The 22,728-nt window shown below is 33.0% G+C and overlaps 1 protein-coding gene across 4 annotated transcripts in view; it reads right to left on the bottom strand.

Annotated features, from left to right (window-relative positions):
* The window catches only part of FER (tyrosine-protein kinase Fer), a 67,540-nt gene that overhangs the window by 7,961 nt on the left and 36,851 nt on the right, over positions 1–22,728 (bottom strand). For 2 of the 4 annotated variants that reach the window (XM_068768246.1, XM_068768258.1), the window contains exons 3-7: positions 11,108–11,210; positions 7,807–8,008; positions 3,664–3,801; positions 1,284–1,541; positions 218–428 (exon numbers count right to left, since the gene is read on the bottom strand). In XM_068768246.1, the coding sequence (XP_068624347.1) occupies positions 218–428; positions 1,284–1,541; positions 3,664–3,801; positions 7,807–8,008; positions 11,108–11,210 (912 nt within the window). The remainder of the gene's footprint in view (positions 1–217; positions 429–1,283; positions 1,542–3,663; positions 3,802–7,806; positions 8,009–11,107; positions 11,211–22,728) is intronic. The other 2 variants (XM_068768252.1, XM_068768263.1) reach the window with 1 other exon arrangement.

Here is a 22,728-nt window from a genome sequence, read left to right as displayed (position 1 = left end):
AAAATTTAGAGACGATCAACGTAAAACTTAATATAAATAAATTTGTTCAATAAAATTAAAACGTAAAACTTTCGACAACAGACTTCGTAATGAAACTGCAGCGTTACACCACGTACGCGTTCGTCTTTGAGTCTCAAATAAATGCATACTACAATCGCTAATAATTCAAAATCTTGACACCTAGCTTACTATTTCGTATAGGACTCTGCGTACGTACCTGATGGTCTGGTGAACTTCCATCAAGACTGTCACCCCCGACGGTCTCTGCAGACAGATCGGGGCAACCGCTGGGCGCCTCCTCGCAGCCCAGCTCCACCAGCGCGGTTCGGATCAGCTCTGCCTGACGCGCACACTTGCGCTCCGCTACCCGCAGTTCGAGAAGTTTCGTCGGCTCCGATGAAGTTACTGGTATAGGCGGCGGCGAGTGCCTGGATAATATCAAGTTTCCTAAGCATTCGTCTTAACTTCTTCACACGAAATCATTAAATTTCAATTTAATTAAATTCTTGTCGCGCTAAACAGTGTATGAATTCTTTATTTCTACCTAGATTGCATTAATCACTTACTAGTAATAATTTAACATACATTAACGAAGAGTTATTTTGATTTGGGTACAGTATGGGCTTCAGTTTAAACAGTACAAATAGCTAAATTTTACACCAATATACAATTGTGATGGGTAAATTAATAAAAAAAATACCCCCAATCTAGTCAACATTGTCATAATATGAAACTCACACCGTAGCTGATAGACACGCGGACTGCTATTTAGTTTCAAGATCTAATTTGTATTCTTGAATTTAATATTGAAGTTTAAGTTCTCAAATCAAACATACGTCCCCTTCAATTGCCATCAATTTTATTCTAGACCCACTCCCACAATGTGTCCACAAGTAACCTAAACTCATTTATTGTATTAATGTACTCAGCGACAAATTTACGGTGATCAGTTCTCTTTCTCATTATAATGACAATTTCTTGTATCAATCAATGCACTAGGAATTGAACCGTAAAATGTTTTCGACTTTGAGCGTACACAAACAATCGATTTAAAAAAAAAAACTGTACTTATCGATAACAGCAGCTGCGGCATTTGCGGCATAACAATTTTAAAATTATTGTTGAGACGTACGTTAATTTACTAAAAATATATAGTAGTGCTTTATGAAAATATGAATAAAAATTAAAAAAAGTATGGTGATAAGACTTTCCTATTGCAATGTTAAGAAGTGAATAGTGCAAAGTTAATCAGCTATCGACTGACTTGATAATCATTGTCTTACCTGTCAATACCATTAACGCCGTTGCTCATGCCACTGTTGTTGTTCTTGCAGACTCCGTTCCCAATGATCTCGGGTCCGTGCAGCGCTGTCTGCTTCTCCCTGTTGTCCTGCAGCGTGGACTCCAGCTCAGTGAGCTTCTCCTTCAGCCACTCCACCGTCAAATTGTCCACGGTGAGCTGGTTCGGCTGCAACTTGCCACTCGTGTCTTCCACTAGACTCTCATCGAACGTGAAAGTTATCGGCGTTGATGGAGGGGACCTGGAAAGATGATTGAAATTAAATCATCCAATAAATATTAAAACAGTTATTTCAATTACTACAGAAAGCTAATAAGTCAAATGTCGGAAAAACCAAACAATACTTGATTACTATACGAAAATCATTATGATATGTTTTCATATATTTATTTTATACAAAGTGATTGGTTATAGGTGCAATAACTTTAAAGGAGTGAATATACAGCTCATTTGCTGTCAATCAATATATGGGACACCTTATACAAAAATCAAATTATTTCAGAAATAATAAAAACGTTAATGTAATATAGTAACAACCAATGCTTTTTAAATTTGGATCATTACGTATTAAAATCAAATATTGCTTACTTTATGTCCCTACAAACATTTTACTGCAGGAAATTATTGGCCAGACGTATTTCAGTAGAAAAAAAAGTGATAACTTTATACGGGATGATTAGATATAGGTGTAAAGGCTCTAAACCATTTCGTTGGCCTATGAGCTACACATTTGATTTGACGAGCGCAGTTCTTTTTTTTATTTCAAATACGTTCAGGGGATTCCGCTATACTTCGGCAACCAAAGGAGAAGAGGGTGGGGACTACTCTATGTTTCGATACCACGACCGTTAAATGATGGCAATTACATCAGAAAAACAAGGAAAAAGAGATTTGAGCGACAGGAAAAATGATAATAAAAAATTTAGAAATAAATACCTAAACTGCAAAATATTAACATTTCAAAAGAATAGACGCATGTAAACCCATCTTTAAGATCACGTTTGCCTAAACGATGACACATAACTTGTTTTGTTCGGTTACTCATATTAAAACGCATATGTAAAAATCAGTGTTCCTATAGCATAATGCGTCTCAATGAAACAATTAACGGATGACGCCTATAAATTGTGGTTGTTAGGAAATAGCCTAACCGCATCCTGTTGTGAGACATTTTATTCAGTCGTGAATCTTTGCATCGAAGTTTGTTTCAAAACAAATTTATTAAAGTGTACAGGTTTTGTTGTAAGCGCAAGTCTATCCCTTCAATGACGTCACACACATACCCAAGACACGGTACAGCGGATTCAGTAGCTTCTATGAAACCGATTTTGAACCAATGTATCAACAAGTAAGGACAAAAATATTTGAAATATTCCAACAGTAGACTTTTTCAATCTGTCCCCCCTTATTGAAGAGTCTGTATGATCCAGCTACATAGTATGCGCGCAAGAACTAGTCAACTCCTGAGGTATGTGAGCAGCAGGATGAAGGCGGTAGACAAACATCATGTAGGGTTCTCGAATAACCCATGTGCGTTTTGTCAATCGTGCTCGCGTCACTGCTCACCGAGGCAGCGGGTACAAGCTAGTAGAATCGACAAATGTTCGCAGATAGCTGGTACAATTACGAAGAAAATCACAAGTTGTATGAACTATATATAGGTACTATCATCTAATGAAATCATCGCGAGTATTCGGAACATATATTTCTGTCTGGACAAAAAACATCGAGGACTTTTAAGTTTGACTGTATCATTATCTAACATTACATTATCTAGCATTAGAAACATTACATTTGTAGTTGCAGTGGTAGTGAGTACTTAAGGTTCTGGAGTGGAGACCACGGATCGACAACCTCAACGTAAGACGTCCGAACCACAAGTTGGAAAGATGAACTTGTTAAGATCCTTGGAAAACGCTGCAAGCAGACCGCTTTCAATGAGATGGGAAATCTGTGACCCATGTTCAGCAGAATACGTCTTACGGCTGAAATGCTGATGATGATGAAATAGGGGTACGTAACAAAATTATAAATTAAGTAGTAATAAAAAAATATTCATACGAGATTATTTTATTTCGTAAATGGCAAACGTAAACAGTTTTCAAATTGGAAAAGCTAAGATGGATGACAAATAAAATAAAATCCGACTGAGATTGCCGTGGGCTATTTCAGATTTAATCGCGACTCAATCCCGTAGGAGGGCTACTTTAAATTAAAATAGTTCAATTCTTCACTTTATTTAATTCGGAATATTTTGCTCATAAATGTCAGTTTAGAACAAAAAAAATGGTACAAAATAAAACATTCGATTTTATATACAAGCTGGTCTATTATTATTAAAATATTTATGATAATATTCTTACTTGTATTTTTCCATGAACTCCTTGTATTCATCCTGAGGTTTAAGATTCTGAATTGTGGACTCCACTTTGCTCTGGATCTCTCTGAATTTGTCCGTGCTGAAGTCCGACCTTTGCACCACTTCCAGTAATATTGCCTTCCTGTTTAATTTTAATAAAAAAATCATAACCATTATTTATTTACTTCGATTAGCATATTGTTACCTTAAAATTCCATCACGACATTCCAATAAGAATGACGACTATTTAACACTAAATTCCTGTATATTTTTGTTATTGGTTATAAGTGTAAAATCTTTAAAAGTATGAATGTATAGCACATTTGCTGTCTATTAATGTTTGGCGCACACTATACAAAAAGCAATAGTTTCAGAAATATAAAATAACGTAATGAATATATAATAAGGAAAAAAGTTTTTAAAATTCAGATTACTACATCTTAATTATTGTTTACTATTCGGCACTACAGACTATGCACGGCCAGAAGTTATAAGTCAATGCGTTAGAATTCAAAAAGAAAAAATAAAATAAGAGTTAGAACTAATAAGAATATGTGTAAAAGTTTTAAATTTTTGCTGTCGAATGTGCTATGCTTTCGCCCCTTTAAAGGTTTTAGTCCTATAACTAATCAAATTGTATATCACATTTATTGTGCAGTTAAACATCCGTAAATAATAATGGAATGTTCTAATACAAAAACACATCATACAGACTCAGAAGCTTAATTAGATAAAAGATGTTTTTCTATAAAACACGCGGAAATATATGATAATAATAACAATAATTAAAAAAATCTAATCAGACAAGACGTTGCTTCCTGGTTTACCCGGCGAGTTACTTCATGTTCTCGGTGTAAGAAAAAATACAATTTATATAGCGACTGGTCACGCTGCTATAGGTTACTTTGTTCTAAATTTTAGTAAAACTGAGTGACCATTTGTAAATACATATTTATACGTTGTCCGCAATGCCTTTTAAGGTTAATAGTCTAAAAATATACTTTTTAATAAATTCTCCTTCAACTCCTGTGTAATTTGGTAAAATCCATACTTAGCTGACCTTTACTCGGCAAACAGAATTTTTCTATCATATCTAAATAAAGTAAAATACTATTGACAAATATTCTACCATAATATTTCACTTTTCTAAATATCCTACCAAATCTAGAATATAGGTAAGAGATTTCGACTTTTGAAATGACTTATCACGGTATCTCTCAAGCTATTACTATTAGGTTTAAAGATATGAAGTTTGGTTGTTCGGACTTTACGAAATTCCAACCGCAAGTGGTTGAGAGACGGTTCATTATATTTGCGAAGCAGGCGAGGGGATAGTCAGTAATTTATAATTGAAAAGAACAATACGTCCAGAGTGATTAATATATTTATTACAAACATAGGAGTCCGTCCTTTTTGGCTCTGGTAGACACTTCGATTTATTCGGCGACAGGCAACAAAGACATTGCAGATGGGCAGTGGTAGCCCAGTGGTACAGGACTGAGACCTGCGATTGAAAGTCGTAGGTTCGTTTCCCGGGAATCAGATATATGTATAATTCAAAGTTTGTGTAGGATTGCCACTGATCAAAAAACTTTCTAGAGAATGGGCAGCGGCGTCCTCTACGTAACATAATCACTGCGATCCTCACTGCGATCGCCAACCCTCCTGCAAAACGTGGCGATTATGGTTTACCCCTTAGATATCTTTAGAAAAGGCCCTATGTCTTGCAGTGGGCGTCTATAGATTAAAACTACGACAAGTAACCTCTATTCATTACCATTTTACTTTAAGTGTGATAATATTAAAACATTGTTTTTCATAAAATGTATTAATTTTCGAAAAAGTAAGTAGTAATTTATAAAATCTCGTCAAAATGTAACTTCGGTCTTGTATCTGTCGGAATATCTTATAACGGAATAATTTCCGTCGGTTTAATGTCTTTCGGAGTTTTTATACACGAATAGAAACTTTCTAGGAAGCAATAATTAAGTAATTACGCAAAACGTCATCATTACACTTTTTATACATGTGTATATATATATAAATAATTAATGGAAAGATATTCTGGAGATTTGATTTAATTAACAATTAAGATTATTATGCAAATACGGATTCTTTTCATGTATATGTTAATTAAAAATTTATTATAAAACTAGTTGTCTCGATAGACTACGTACTGTCAAATATTATTGGCCTAACGCAGTCTAAAAGAAACAAAAGTGCGGTTATAAAAATAAGTACGGCACAGTCATATGCTACATGGCTATTCAATAATAATATGGTTTATTAAATGATTCATAGTACACTACGTTTTTTTATTCTATCCTAACATTGTTTTTTTAATATTTTGCCTTTTTTAACTAAACTTTCCGACAATTATATTATGCGATTATTTAAATGACATGAACCCCGAAGCCAGACAGGTGCATGTGCATTATTAATTTTTTTTTAAAAAGCATTGTTGTGGGGTGTCTCCCTAATTCTTCTCCACCACTATAACACGTTGCGGAGCTGAGAAAAATCCAAAAGAAAGTCAAAAGTAGAGTCATGTAAAAAGTTCTAAATTAAAATTATTTTTATGTAAACTCCCAATTGCTTGGTCTTGTCCTCTCACTGTCTTTTAGTAATTTATTATTTTAATATAAGATAATATATTCTTAAATATTGTACACAAAGACCGGACTCTAAATCGAATTGAAATTAAATAACTTACATGTAAAGTAAATAGCACTAGCACTAACTAAAGTAAAATAGCATTTTCTTGTATAGTCGCAGTTTGTAAGGAATAAGTACTACTGAAATTAAATGGCCATTTTCTATTCATTCACCATATTTCGTTTCTTACAAATTAAAATGTATTTGAAATTAGAATATATTTGAAATATTTGTGAATAAAATCTCGTAAATGTTACACAACTTTAGCAACTTTTTTAATTGAAACCAGATTTTACGTATGATATTAATGTAATTGAAATTTCCTGTTCTGTCTACTATAGATAATGACACTTGTAATTTTTATATGACTACGAATTCGTAACGACTGCCTGGCGTATTTAATTAACTAATTCTGTGAAATATCTTTAATACTGTGAATAAGACATTTTTCTAATAACATGTTTTATATTATTATATAAATTTCCCACTATATATTTATTTATAATTGTATGACCATCGTCATTAGGCCTAGGATGTCCACTGCTAGACATATGTAGACCTTTCTAGAAATTTCCTTCATTATCTTTCCGGGACCTGAACAAGGTCGTCTGTCTGTCAACCTTGTGGAAGAACATCTCTTGCGCTGTGCTTGCTGATACCGCTCGTGATCACCACTTCAAAATCTTTGAGACCCTAGCAACCATCTGTTCTGTGCGATATGTGATCTATCTGCTGCTTCTTTGACAATCCACAGGGTTATATCGGTTAATTTCGTTCGTTCGCATCTTCCCATTCCAGATGCGATTTCGTACAGAAATACAGATTATAGCCAATAGCTCTCAAAGGCTCTTTGAGCTACTGTGAGCTTCCCAAAGAGGCTTGAAGTAAGAGATAACGTTTCAGTGCGGTAAGTCATCACCGGCAACACACATTGATTGCAGAAGATGTACCGTAGATTTTACACATACATTTATGCAGATGTTATTAACGTTTTAAGCGTTTCACGTAACAAATAATATTACGTTTACATTAAAGCTATAAAGGAACTGGGATATTCCGACTGCTTCTGTCAGAATATTATTTCCGAGATAATTATCATTTGTATATTAAACGAAAACGTGAATATGTGCTCATAATTATGACTCTCTTGGTTATATATGCAATAAAACAAAAAAAAATAGAATAGATCGAGGCGCTTAATTATATATTACACTTAGAACTGGTATAATATTGTTAGTATAATCGTCCTAAGTATAAATAGTTATGGGGGTTACTTCTAAGAATCTTGAATTCATTCCTGATTCCTGTGCCCATTGAGAATGTATGAAATAAAATGTATTAGTGTTATGGGCACCTTCTTTGATTGCTATCATTTGTACTGCACTCAGTTTTACGACAATACATATTTCATTCTTAATTTTAAAATTAAACTCTACCATATATAAGTTATAATAAATGTTTAAAATTAATGAAGAATTATCTTTTAATTTACCAAGAAGCAGCTGTAGCCTCCCCCTGCCGCCTTTGCTGGTCCAACAATGAGGGCAGTGCTTCCGTTCTCAGAGCCCTCTCGCACTCTGTGGCCTCTGCTAGCAAGAGAACATATTCGTTGTGCGCCCGGTGCAGCCTTCTGCACGCCTTGCTGTATTTGTCACGGGTTTCATCCAACTTACGTCCACCTCTACTTGTGGGACCTGAAATAAATGTGCTTAATTAATAATGTAACAAATATATAACGCATATTATGTCTAAAAATTCAAGTTAACATCGTCCATGTACCATCATTTAAAAAAGGGGGTTGAAATAATATCTAAAAGCTTTAAAGGTGTGAATGTATAGCTCATTTGCTGTCAATTATTGTATGAAAAACCCTCTACAAACACCAATGGTTTTAGAAATAATAACTTAAGTAACTTAATAATACATAATAATTAAAATTCGAATTCATCACCTGATCATGTCAGCCGATAAGGACTCTCTTTTTTGCGTTCTCTCTTTTGCCGGCAAATAAGCTATACAGTCATCCGTTTAAAGCTTTTACACTTATAACTAATCACTCTGTATAGAGAGTTGTCACGTAATTATTTTTAAATATTCGATGAGAGGACACATTCTTTATTTTGACTCGCTGTCTTAAAGCGCCCTACCATTTGTCAGTCTCAGAGACTTTAGAATTTAAAAAAAAAATGATCACTCGTCATCACGTTAATTATTTAAAAACATTTGACACCTAAATATACATTCCTTCGAGAATTGTCCCACTACTTAAATATCCATTAGAGTTATTAAATGTTAATAATGACAACAAATCTATACAAAACAGCAAGAACAAACACCAATTGAAACATAACCTAGTAACTGTAGCGTAAGTCGTAAATAAATAACTGTCATTACGTTTGATGATTTCAATATCCCGTTCGGACGCCGACCGACGGACAAACGTCGTTAATATATATTTATATACAGTAAGCCGCATCCGTAGTTAAGTTGTAACAAGTAATCAAACGTTCCGCGAATTTTAAACTAACTGGACGAGATTACATACATAACGGTGGGTTCTATGACACTTAATCTACTGATACAAGGCAATTAAAATTAAAAATTATATATGTAATGCTAAATTTAACGCCTAACCCTTATGTTTAGTAACTATGCTAGATAGCTTCCTGAAGATCCTCGGCTTAGGCCGTTGCATTAAATACTAGAGAGGTCGAAAAGGATTCCTATTAATTTAAAGTGTTTTATGCATGTCAACCCACAGACACGCCCACAGCAAGTTTTATATAGTAATATATATTTATAAATATGTATATATTACAGAGCTTTCAACTCTCAATTGTATACATTACACAGCGATGGGCGAACGTGCGTAGGCGCACTGGTAAACATGCGATTCGCAATCGTAACACTGGCGCCAGTAACGTAATGAAACACAATGCTAGTTTCCCGATATCGTTCGCACCACATTGTGTGACGCCCTACGCGTAGGCGAAAAGCAAATCATCCGCCGGATAACACGTTTACATCGTTCTTCAAAGCAATATTTATTTTTAACTAATCATTTGCTGGTTGAATCGTCATCATCATGTCAACCGATAAAGATCGCCATGCTTTCTCCTCTTTCGCTACCCGCATCCAGCGACTTCCTCAGACCTTGACTATGACGTCGGTCTATATGGTATGGGCCTTGTCCACGGTCAAAACTCAAGGACCTTTCAACCCAAACTGCCGTCGGTATCACGAGCGATGTATCTCCTTCTCAGCTACTTCATATTAGCAATTCTGATCATATTACTAATTCAATCTCACAAGAACTTACTAGATGAATTAAGGAACTAAAATTTAAAAAAAAAACTTCACTACTGATAAAAATGAACACAAAAAAAAAAATTCTTATATAACACTGATTTGCTATACAATAATCGTTACATTGTAATTAATATTAATGATATTCAAGCCACATAATTGACCTGAATTTGCATTTATACGGTAAATTAATATTAAATACTAAATTATGTAATATACCTAACAGATAAAAATGCCACCAAAATTAATGAAATAATAAAATTTGCACAATTAAAGATTAGCTTTATTTGCGACGAAGTATTAACTTGAGTTATATATTTCATACTATGCTGTGAATAAAAGAGAAAGAAATATTCACAATCTATTGTTATACACACTATTGATTGTTAGTGCAAATAGGCCTATAATTTTTTTCATTACTTCACGCAATATTTTAATGTAATAACGAATTTTGCTGTAAATAATTTTATTTTATTAAAATAGTCGTAGCGTTTTTCATTCAAGCTTATAACAGGTTCGTCGCTTATAATAACATAGGAAATGCTAATTCTTTAAGCATGCCGAAGTCGCCGCAAATCACGAGAAGGTCAATGTATGATCGTTACTGCCAGCGTATAACAAATTTGCGCGAAGGACGCTAAAGTTTATGATCGATTTATATTTAAAATTGGAAGGCGGTTTACGACGGTTTTATATTTTCAAATAATCTTCGAAGATTTTTAACAAGCAACCGGTGAAAATTATAGCTAAAAACGCTTCGTAATCCTATAAGAAACTTGAAGCACATAATTTTAAATAATAATATTATTAATAAAATTTTATGATGTCACTTTATGATTTTGAGAAAAAAAACCGGAGAAATCAGAACATACTCAGATTTGATTTTAAATTAGTCGCTGTTATTACTCGCTGAGAGACACTCTAACAAAACAGTATGAAAACCTAGCAATAGTAATTTTTAAAATACCAATCCGTCGACACAAGCACAGCATAAGACGTCCCACCCACAAAGCGGACAGGCGACCGTATTAAGGTTTTCGGAAGACTCTTCCAACCGGTCCCATCGGAAATCTATGAATAACAACACATGTCGGGGAGGTCGGTTTGTGTCGTCTCAGGGGCTTTAGCAAACGTTCACTCTATCAAGCATTCGCCTTAGAGACCAAGAGTTTGAATGTCTTTCGAAATCATGAAATAATTAAAACTCTTTCTTTGCCCATTCCTAAATTTGTAGATTATACTGTATTTAAAGTTCCCAACCAATGGGTACACTATACCTGCCCGAGGGCAGGAACCTATTTACGGTAAATGTTGCTTCCATTGTCTCTGACAGTACTTTAAGTGAGTGCCCCGTACAAGTAAAGGCTTCCGAAGGTGACCTCGAGGTGAGTTACTTTAAAAAGGTCTACTTTAGAAAGTTAGCGGTGAAACAGCATTTGTCTATAACAAAACATGCAAATAAAAAAATGTACAAAGGATAAACTTACACTTACATTTTAGGTAGTTCTCTTCGAACTTTGCTCTCATTTGCTTGTACGACTCTAGGCACTTCTGGTATTCACTCTGTTTTCTCTGCACTTCTTCAGTTAACTGTAGGAAAATTTTGAATAATGAATAAAAATAAAGACATAATTCTTTAAAAACATTTAAAAACAGGATGATATATATAATGTAGTGTATCGAACACTGATAATTTACAATATGTTACTACAGTAACTATAAAATACTTATTTACTGATATGATTACACATTACGTTTACCAATAGACCTAATCTCAGTCTTTTACACATCATACCGACAACTATAACACACTATATAAATAGTAAATCATCATTTTCGTTATCATTTCAGCCGCATTAAGTTGAATATTGTACATAGACCTCCTTTAAAATTTTCTAATAGGACCGATTACAAGTGGCTTACATCCAGCGCCTTCCGACGACACTAATGAAGTTGTCTGTCCACCTTGTGGGTGGGCGTCCTAGGCGTGGTCGCCCACAAATAAATATTGAATACGAAACATTATTTGCCGATCCCTCACGACGCATTTTATAAAATGAAACTATTAAAATTATACAAAATCATAAATAAAAAAATATAAAACGTAATAAAAAGTTATGTGCAGAAAAAAAAGCACAAAAAATTGTTCCTGAAAAATATAAATAAAATCATGTTTAATAACCGCAACGAAATAAAACTCGTTAACATAAGGCGGAAGATTAACAAGCAAAACAACTTTTTGTCTAAGAAACTAATTTGTAAAACAAAAAACGTAATTCAAACAACGCTATTCTGTAATTATCACTTAATTAACGCTACAGCCATAAACGCTATCGGCGCGCCGGGTTAACATCCGAGAGAGTCGCATAAGTGTGTCACAAGCTTTTCAATAACCTGGGGTAGTGGGCCGTGGGAGACTTTCATTGTCTATTGAATGTTAACTAACAAAAAACGTACTCGGTATCCATAAAACAGTGATCTGTTCAAAATAGTTTTGTAAATAACAATGCTTTAACGTAACATATGTATTTTGAGATAAGCTATGATATTAATTATAATTTATACTTGTTTCGTAGCTAATTAAAGTATTTTTGCCTTTTGTCTACAAATGTACACATTTTTAAAACAGTACAATCCATAAAAGTATAAATAATGAATCCCAATAAGTCGTTTTAATCGGTATCTTATAATTCAATAAACGTCGAGCAAAAAGCTCGTATTTTTTTTTAAATAATGTAACCTTGCCTTCAATAACCCCTCGCCGGAAATGTTTGGCATTATCTTCCCACGCTGTCGTCCGCGTAATGGCGTTTTTGCCAATTGTTAACAGCGGCTTATTAATCGCATTATATAATAATAACACGGTATACTTATGATATTATCCTTAATAGTTTAATTTGTAAAATACTACGCCTTTTATTTTGGCTTCTTTTGTTTCATTCATTAAAATATTATTTTTGTTTCTGTTTATAAATTATGGTACAAGGATAAACAGCGTAAATATGTAATATGTTCTAACTAATGAAATATAAAAAATAAATATTAAGTAATATGAATCAATTAACGTAAATGTTTTATCTGAAGCATTCACATCGTTTCTGTTCGATGATTGTCTTCATAAAAAAAGATTGTTCAATTAGTGAATCACTCGCCATGTTAATGGCAGCACGCATGAGTCAAAAGCGCGAAATAAAAAAATACATTAAAATCTTCATTCCATTAACATCTACGAGTTTTATACTACAAGCTTACTTGGCTATGCAAATTTTTCTTAGATATACTTGTAAAAGAAATGCCATTAGAGACGTACGAAGATTCACCTCTGAACCGAACTTTAATACTCGAAACAAAATACAAAACGGCTGTGTAACAACTTGTCGGTCTCCCAATACAATTATATATGTACAGGTTGGTTATACGAGTAAAAGCTCTGAAGGAGTGAATGTATAGGTCGTTTTCAGCAAAAAAAACTTTTAAAGTTTTGCGCGCAATCAATCACCCTTTATACAGTAATCACTCTGAAATATGTAACATTCATTTTTTATTACAGTCAACAACAACATTCAGTTTTTAGTACAGTCGACAGATAGTAAACAATTGCTAATTTTATTATGAGTAGACCGAATTTAGAAAACGCATCTTCTTACTGTATTATTATTGTTTCCGAGATCATTGATTTTTAGATATAACATAAATTATGCATTAATTGACAGCAAATGAGCTATATATTTACTCCTGTATAATGGTCCCGGTCTGGATACCCGTAGCCACATCCGTGTTAAGATACTATGTGTTTACAGCGCCGTGCCACCTTTTAATTGCGGAAAGTATAGTCGACTTCCACGGAAAAAATGTAATGGTAAGGTTATAATGTCTAAAGCAGGCCTCCCACTAGGCAGACCAACGACATAGTCAAACTCGCGAAAAGTCGGTGGATGCGGGCAACGTGAACCGCCCATCGTGGTGATCTCTGACGTGATGATGGTAACTATATCTAAAATATATTATCATCAATTATCACCAATTTTCAATTTTCTTTATCAAAACATATTTGTCGTGGTGAAATCTGATTATTGTAGACATTAATTATAAAAACAAATAAATAGTGCTAAAACAAATTTTGCTTGTAAAACAAAGTCCCTGTAGACCAGTGTGTAACGTGAAATTTAAAAAAAAAACATTAAGCTGAGGTTATTGCCTTAATACATACGCACCGGCCGTTATAAATAGCGTATATCAAAACGGACATCATCACGCACGTGACTCGTTAGCCAGTAGCGAGGTACGGTACGGTACATCTGGACATGATCGCGGTATTAATGTCAATGACAACTTTAATAGCTCTTAGAAGATGGTCAATGCAAAATGATCATGACATTAAACTTTTAAAAAAGGAAGGACGCTGATCTCGTGGTTTTTAAATATAGTGCGCCACCGAAGCCGCTGTACTGCTCCTTATGAATGCTCGACGCATACTCAAATCTGAAATAATTTTGAAGTTCGCTTTACCTAAGTATAATAATAAACTCTAAATTCGCGAACCATTTTAAATCCCAAAACCAAACTGATAACACTGAAGTAGTTTTACAATCTGTACATACTATTTGACGTCATAAGAATTTAATCGAAATGATGGCGAAGGCGAAAATAAGTGTATTGTTAATAATTAAAAATATTTGTAACCAATCTATAGTCATTGATGATTTAATCATTCGTTTGAAAACAAGGCGCGGTGGTTTTGTAGCCCGATATCATAAAAGAACATTACGGCAGCGCTTCCGAGAATGCAACTCGATGCGATGTTTAAAACGTTATATGAGCATAAAAAAGCTCCAAAGACACGACTCTGCGGTAAACCGCGAAGGGCCGTCTAATATCATCTACTTGATCTGCAACATCTAAGTATATCTACATCGCACTAGTAATGAATATATAGAATCTAATGACAAAGTAATAAATACATTAATCCTTCTAAAATGTTCTGGAACACAATTTCACAACAAATCATATTACACTAGGAAAACGTGCAATGATTTTTTTTTCCAGAACCATGCCTTCCTTACCTTGCCAAGTGGCATTTGTAGATTCCGATTGCTCGAGGTGGCAAGGAACAGAAGGCACTTAGTCTGGTAATTTTTTTTATTGTAGCGAAGTTCGTTCGTCATTTTTATGTTGCTTTTCGATATTATTAGCTTATACAAATATCAATGGTTTTTATTGACTGCCCTACTTAAGCAAATATATTTCATGTATTGCGCGTTACACGTTCACGAAATCGGAGATTTTTTATCTATCTTTGTGTTATACCATACATTGATTACACTTACCAATCTACCGTATGTGCCTTTCATGTCTCAAAAAATATTCATTACTTCACATTATGCAATTTCATTTTTCTTTTTATTGTTATCATTAAATTTGGCATATAATTGTATATATTTGTAAAAAAGTTGTGTTCACATTGACATTTTACCTTGACGTGTGTCTAACTAAATTTCAAGCCATGGAAAGAGAAGTGATTTCATATGTAATCTAGTAGCGCCCTAACATAATAATTATTATGTTTATTAAGTAATTATTATTTTTATAGTATGTATTTTTAATTATCCCTTTTACTACGGAGTTTATGATTCACAATTAATTATAACAAGATATGAAATAATTATATTTCATTTATAACACACAACACATTGCTATACGTCCTTCTATGATACGTCATTCAAGTAATTGAGCATCCGCATTTCTGTTAACAAGTTAACCGTTTAAAACAAATCGTAAAGGTGAAATCGAAATAAACATTAATGTATTTGGCAACTAGCTTTCAATATATTTCAGTTATAATTACTTTGAATAGAGAAAGTTCGATGGAGTCAAATTGCCAAGATATACCGTTCAATTTACGTTCAGAAATCATCGAGTTATATCTGATAACATATGTATATATGCAATCTTGGTGATTGGGTTTAGATGTATGAACTTTAAAAGGATGATTACTGTTAATTAATGCTAGGTATATCCTATCCAAAAGTAGTTTCAGCCATCAGACAGAAACATCAAATAATGTAATAATAACATGGTACGAAAAAAAAAACGCTTTTATAATTCTGATTATTATATATTACTGCACTACCAGAAGTTATTAGCCTGACGCACTCCAAAGGAAACATAAATTAATGAAATATATTTCAGAAAGGGCACAGTGCTATTGGAAATAAGTGTAAACGCTATTAAACTTTTGGCTGAGAAATGAGCCATATATTCACCCCTTTAAAGCTTCTACACTTATAACTAATAAACCTGTACACATCATCTTTATAGGCATTAGGTTAAAACAAACATACTAATTATGTTCATTGCGTTGTTTTCGTTGTTTTAACCCATAGACGTCCACTATTACCACGACTACAAGGCATAGGCGTACTCACTATCTACAGGAGGATATACCATAATTGCCAAACTTCGCAGGCAGGTTGGTGATCAGTGTGGTATTATGGTACTTAAGGGGACACTACTGACATCCTCTAGAAAGTTATTTGTGAGCAGAGGTAATTCTACGTAATTAATGCACAGTGTGAATAATGCAAGATTTTATCCCGGGAAGCGCATCCGCGAACACCTTTCATTGTTTTATTCCCCTAGTATATTAAGTGAGCCAGGTAAATTCCGTCATCGATTCTTATACATTTTAAATGTAAATATAGAATTTAATTGAACGAACTTTTATGATTATACTTATGTGCATGTTTTAAGTAGAACTAAGGTACGATAAGAAAGCAACGATTGCACGAATGAGTCAACTTTAAAGAGAGAAACTGTGACCACAAAAAAGTTTAAAAATAGATGTTATTTTTTTTTATTTCGCAATGATGTCTGGAAAATGTATTAAATGCATTTTTATGTAATTGATAACTAAATCAATGTCATCCAGACAGTCATGCATAACAATAAAGATATACAGATTATAAATACATGCACAGATATAATATTACGACTCGAGTACTTTCCGTCAACAGAGGACAAAGCAAATGGCGCCTAACGGTTAAATTCAATATTTCAGAGTTACTTTTTCGTCGAAGACAGGGTTGACGCACCGTTTACTTAGCAAGGTCAACTTGTTTGTTAAGTAGGTATTTTATTTAAAACATTATTGATATATTATCTATGTAACCAATGCCTGTATGAAGTTAAAATGTTTCATGAATAAAATACGTGAGTTTTGGGCAAGTCTTTCAAGAATTAAATCTTAAACATGTTAATTAGACTTTAAAGAATGTCATACATAAAGTATACTAGTAAATTCAAAATTTACTTTTTTAAATTTAGATATACACTTTATTTTATGTTAATAAAGTGTCACTTTGAACAAAGAAATTTATCATAAATATCACAAGAAAGACATGATATTTAATTAAAAAATAATGATGTAAAACGGAGTATAATGTTGAAATGATAATTTTAGCGAGAAATAATTGCGCAAACATATGAATGGCGTTGCGAAAACCGTGCCGAATAGCTAAAAGAGATATAAATAACCATAGTCTATTGTCAATGATGACCCACATCGAGCGAGTTGCCCGCGCACCAACCGAAGGCATCTTGATTATGCCTCTCATCGAATCAAGCCAATGCTTATTGCGAAATGACATCATGCGTACCAAATTAAAATGTACATTTTGTGTACAATTACAATAATACTGATTATAACCAGTTTATTCCTGATAAGACAAGCTTTGCATTAATGATCTAATCGTGCAAATAAACCATATCAGCAATCGTTCGCCATACCAATAAATATTTGCTCATAAATCACTTATCGCTTTATATGCCGCTTATGGAATATATCGGAATATCCAAGGACTTAATAATTTACATACTTTTGTCGGTAAAACTTCAGTGAGTAAAACTTTTTCTGATGTCTTTTCACTTTGATTAAACTAATAACATATAGAGTCCTTCTTTAATTAGAGGGAAAAAAGTGTAACTTCAACAGTAATCTTGTTTGCTTACATATGGACATAATACTAAGGGTTAAGTCCTGAATAAGATGTTATTAATGCTCAATTATTTACTTTATAACATACGGTTGCGATGCAAGTCGTCGCATTCGTCTCAGCCAATAGGCTCCTGCAAGTCCACTGCAAGTCATCGACCTTCCCCAAAGATAATTTTTGTGGGCATACACCATAATCTCCACACTTGGCAGAAGCGTTGGTGTGCGATATTATACACAGTGTGATATTATGCAACGCATAAAACGCTGCTGCCCATCCTTTAGAAACAGTTTAGTTTGTGAGACGTGGCAATCCTATATAATTAATGCAAAAAGTGTTAATTATATATTTCCGAGAATTGAACCTGCGACCTTCGATCGCAAGTCTGAGTCTTCTACCGCTGGTCTACCGCTACTTAAAGATTAATTACAATTTATATTTATTGGAAAGGTGAATAATATTTTTTTAATATCAGAAAATTCTACATCTGTGAGTTATAAACGTGGTAATGTTGTATTAAAATATTTATACCAAAGTGAATGTTTAGACACCGTTCACCTGAAAACTTGAAGTTTTATTTTTTTCTAGTTTCACTTTTCAATTAGTTATGGCTTACAATTTTGAATAAATTTACTGTCGTCAAGAAAGCTACTGAACCAGTGACCTCTTTAAATGTCTGCAAAAATCGAGCCAGTCACTTTTGAAGTCTAAAATTATTAAGTTGCATTATTGTCACGAATCACAACGAACTTCAACAGAGTGCAGTAACATAAGCTCGTAACAAATTAAAAAAAAAAACATTTTTTTATGATAGCAAAAAAAAAAAGCAAATTTAATGCGATAAATTATAGGATTCGCATTAAATGGACCAATGGACATGTATTTTAACGTTTAAATATAAATAAGAATTATTAAAGAAATTTTACATATTTTTAAATATGTATTAATTTAAGGTATATACATATATATATACTTTAAATTAATACATAGAAAGTGATTCGTTATTGGTGTAACAACTTTAAGGTGAATACATAGCTATTTTACTGTCAAGTAATGTATGGTACACTATTTTTTTTAAAAAAACCCATGGTTTAAGAAATAATAGAGTAATGATAATAAAATAAGAAAGTGTTTTTTTAAATCTGATTACTATGTATTAAACATAATTATTTTTTACTATCTATCCCTACTTTGTGTTACTAAAAGTTATTTTCCTTTCTTTAGCTAGCCTTTCGCATTCCATTTAAAAAATAAATTAATGTAACATATTTTAGAGTGAACAACTTTTTTCACCCCGTTAAATCTTTAACATATATAACCAATCCTTTATTAAACTTGAATTAATGAAAATATTTTACATATATCTATATTACAATAATTATGTATAGTAAAAATTTAATTAATACACATAAATTCATATCTTTATGCTGTTAACTTGTATGTCATATTAAAGAACCGAAGTGTTTTTACTTGAATTTTTTAAATCAATGCTGGACATCAGTTATGCACGATTTTTAAACACACATGTGTATAAGTAATAATTTATTTTTACGACTAGCACGATCCGGACCGACGATGTTTGCAAATAAACGTAAAACTTTAGTCTTCGAACTGACAAAGGGCAAGATAAAACCGGTTTACATTCGCACTTTGCTCGCTTTTTCAATGACTGTTTTTATTTTTATGTACAAAACGCATCGCACTGTAAAATTAAAAAGTAAACGCTGGCAGGAAAATTAAGACATCAGCGTCAGCATTTGACAGGGCTATTTGCAATAACTGTAGGTTAAAGCCCTATTATATGAAACTATTATGTTTATCAATGTACTTTTTACCTATGACTTATGAAATTGAAAAACTATTAAAACGTCTCCCTAGTATGATAAACTAAGGACCTCTCAGGGATCAGTACGAAACAGTCGCTTCATAAAGTTACTGTTTAAGCAATTTAGAAAAAAGGTGGCCACTCATTCTGGAGAAACAAATAAATAATCCAATCCAGGCCAGACACTCGACGGAAAAATAAAGCTTAGTTTCTGTAACGCACATTGTTGTAAGTTTCTGTAAGCACCCTACCACCTTAAACCAAGCGAAGCTAATAAATGCCATCGAGCTATCAACTATATATACCAACGTTGTCTATAGAATAAGCAGAACCCGCGGCTCGCCAGCCACATCCCTCTTGAAAGGATTATTTTACGTATTAGTTAGTATGTGTGTTACATAAATGTTACCTTGACTAAAAAAAAATTACTCTTACGAAATAAAAAAAAACCTTGTGTAATTTTAAAATTTGTTCTTTTTTATATATTGCATACCTTAAAATTAGTATTTAATTAAGGTTCATATAAAATAACAAGTTTTAAAAAACAGCTCCGACTATCAATAAGCCCCGCCTCCTCTGGTCTATAACAAAAAAATGGTTATGCTACTAAATAATAAACTACTTCAAAACCTAAAAATATCTTCAACTGGCCATCTGTTATAATGAAGGCCGAATCTATTGAAATTCTTAGATTTATTGACAGTAAGTGGATACGCCCTAACAGGTTTCTGAAATACAAAATGACCTAATTTATGGTTCTCACTTTACAACGATTCTTAATTTTTGTCTTTCCATGTTTAACTGCAAGCGGCGCTGAGCAGACCACATAATGAGCAGATCCGATATCCGCTAGGGATTATATAAGGTTCTGGAATGACGATCACGGGCAGGCAAGAGCAACGTATCCTACTACCTAGGGTCACCGGAAGATGCCAAATGCAGGCCGCTTCCGAACGGTCTTATTGTAAAACTCTATATCCGGTGATAGACGTCTTGCTTTTAAAATTATATTGATGACTTTATAATATAAAATTATACTGTTTGGTTTTAGAACATGCCACGACGGCAGTAGGCCGCCGACCACTTTTAAATAGATACGGAAAAATAAAGTGTAGTTTGATAATTATGCGTTATTACACGTATTCGTTTAATTGTCAGTATCAAAAACTTTAATGCAGTTTTTCATACCGTAAACTAAACCTAGACGAATCATTGCTACTACAAATTTAAAAACCTTGTCATGTCTATTATAGTTTTAGTGTAGGCAATTATAATAATACGAGTATAGTTGAAGTTATTAGACGTTCTTAATAACAGTATAGTGACAGATTTAGTTTTCGATTCATATGTGTGTATTTGTTATAATATTTCAATTAGTTTTTGAAGCCTTTTAAATAAACAATATTGTCTGAGTGCCTTCTATTTCATGAATACAATTCGCAAGAAATAAAACAAAATGTTCGCAATCCTATGCTTTCAAAACCATTAACCATTCAACCATTTAACTATTTCTACCATCCCTTATTTATACAAATTTAGTAAAAAAAAGTCTTAGAAGTTAGGTATCACATTGCGAGAGACGGTTCAAGTCGTCTAGAAAAACATATAACTAAACTAAACGAACTTAGCTCTGAGCTAGTGTTTACCGGAACGACTAACGTAATATCAACGGGAGCCTAGATACTGGTTACGTAGAGAAAGCGGAGTTTCTTGGAAACTCAATGCGGAATGGTGTTTGAATCGTTTTGATGTTTATTTTAAGTGAAGTCAAAAATGAAAACGAGGAGTGAATTGGACAAGCGAATACAGGAAAAAAAAATATTACTATTAATATTACCTTATTTTAAATAAGATTTAATAGTTTCTTTAGTTACAAGATTAGCAAAGATAACTCTTAATTTCATGGTCGACAGTAAGATATAGAGTAAATTAGGTCAACGGCCAATATAATCAACTCGAAACCCAAAAAAAAAAGGTCAAAATATCCTTAATCAAGTAGGCATTTACACCACCAGAATGAATTTTCTCATCAGATCATGCTGAGAAAAACAATTTTCGATGTATACATTATAATAGTTAATATTATAATGTAAACAAAAAAAACAACAACACATGTAAACGTAAATACATGTAAACGAGTCAGGAAATCGAGCTACGATCAACAATAGACTGTTGAATGCTAGTAAAAGATTTTATTTATTCAATTTTAGACTTAAATAAGAAAAGTAAAGTTTAAGAAATCTTGTGAAACTTATTATATACGCGCAAACGTTTTGCTTGCCCTTTTTACAATAAATATTTATATTCCGCAATAAAAGAGCTGACTACTATTTAAAAACTTTTCAAAAGACTCTTATATATGACATGACAAATAAATATCCCGAAAAAAGGCAAGAATTAATCCACAATTTTCCTTAACAATTATTCAAATGGATGCAGATTACAAGAACTACCTAAAATAATTTCATTACATTTTCTGAACGAAAAAAAATTAAACAAATCTTAGGGCACATTTATCTTATGAAAGTCCGGGAAATCTGCCAATATTGTTTACATTACGGAGTCTGATTCAGGTAAATCTTATACGAGTCCATTTTAAACACTAGTTTTAATCTATCGCATTAAGGGTCACAGTTTTAACAAGTATATCGTCATAATATTGAATGGCCCCGACGAGAAGTCGTGACGACGTTATAGGGCGGATCCGAGCTCGGTCTTTTCAATAAGGTCACTCAGTTCAATTAATCGATTCATTTTATTGTTATTACCTCACCTTGGGTTTTTAAAATTTTTATTAATTTTTATTATCAATAAGACAAAACCTACTCAAGACGGAAGAATATGTATAATGAAATTTTTGCATGATTCAATTCAATTTTTACAATTCATCAACCAAGTTTTACAGTTTTTGCATAAGAAAGATGATTTACTCGTCATTGTAGATGGGAATAAAAAGAAATTAAAATAGACAAAAGAAATACAAAGGGCGGATTTATTGCGATGGTGATTTTATTCAGACAACCATTAGATTGACTTGGTTATAAAGAAAAAAAAGAGCGGGCGGTCATCGAGTTGGACAGGAACCGCAGGAAACCCAATGAACGTAATTATTAAAATATAGAATATACATAACATACATACATACATACGATAATATTTATAAGCTAAGGCCTAAAAAGAAGTATTATTTAAAAAGATTGTAGTAACAGAAACAGAAAAACAGAAGTAAAAATAAAACTTGGAAAAAATTTGATATAGTGCTCTACATTGTTGGTCATTGTTGAAGTGGCCA

Source organism: Battus philenor, unplaced genomic scaffold, assembly GCF_028537555.1.
Source record: "Battus philenor isolate CCGP_79_NKW_IND1 unplaced genomic scaffold, ilBatPhil1.0.hap1 SCAF_10, whole genome shotgun sequence".
NCBI classification, from domain to species: domain Eukaryota; kingdom Metazoa; phylum Arthropoda; class Insecta; order Lepidoptera; family Papilionidae; genus Battus; species Battus philenor.
This window is presented reverse-complemented; position numbering and strand designations above follow the sequence as displayed.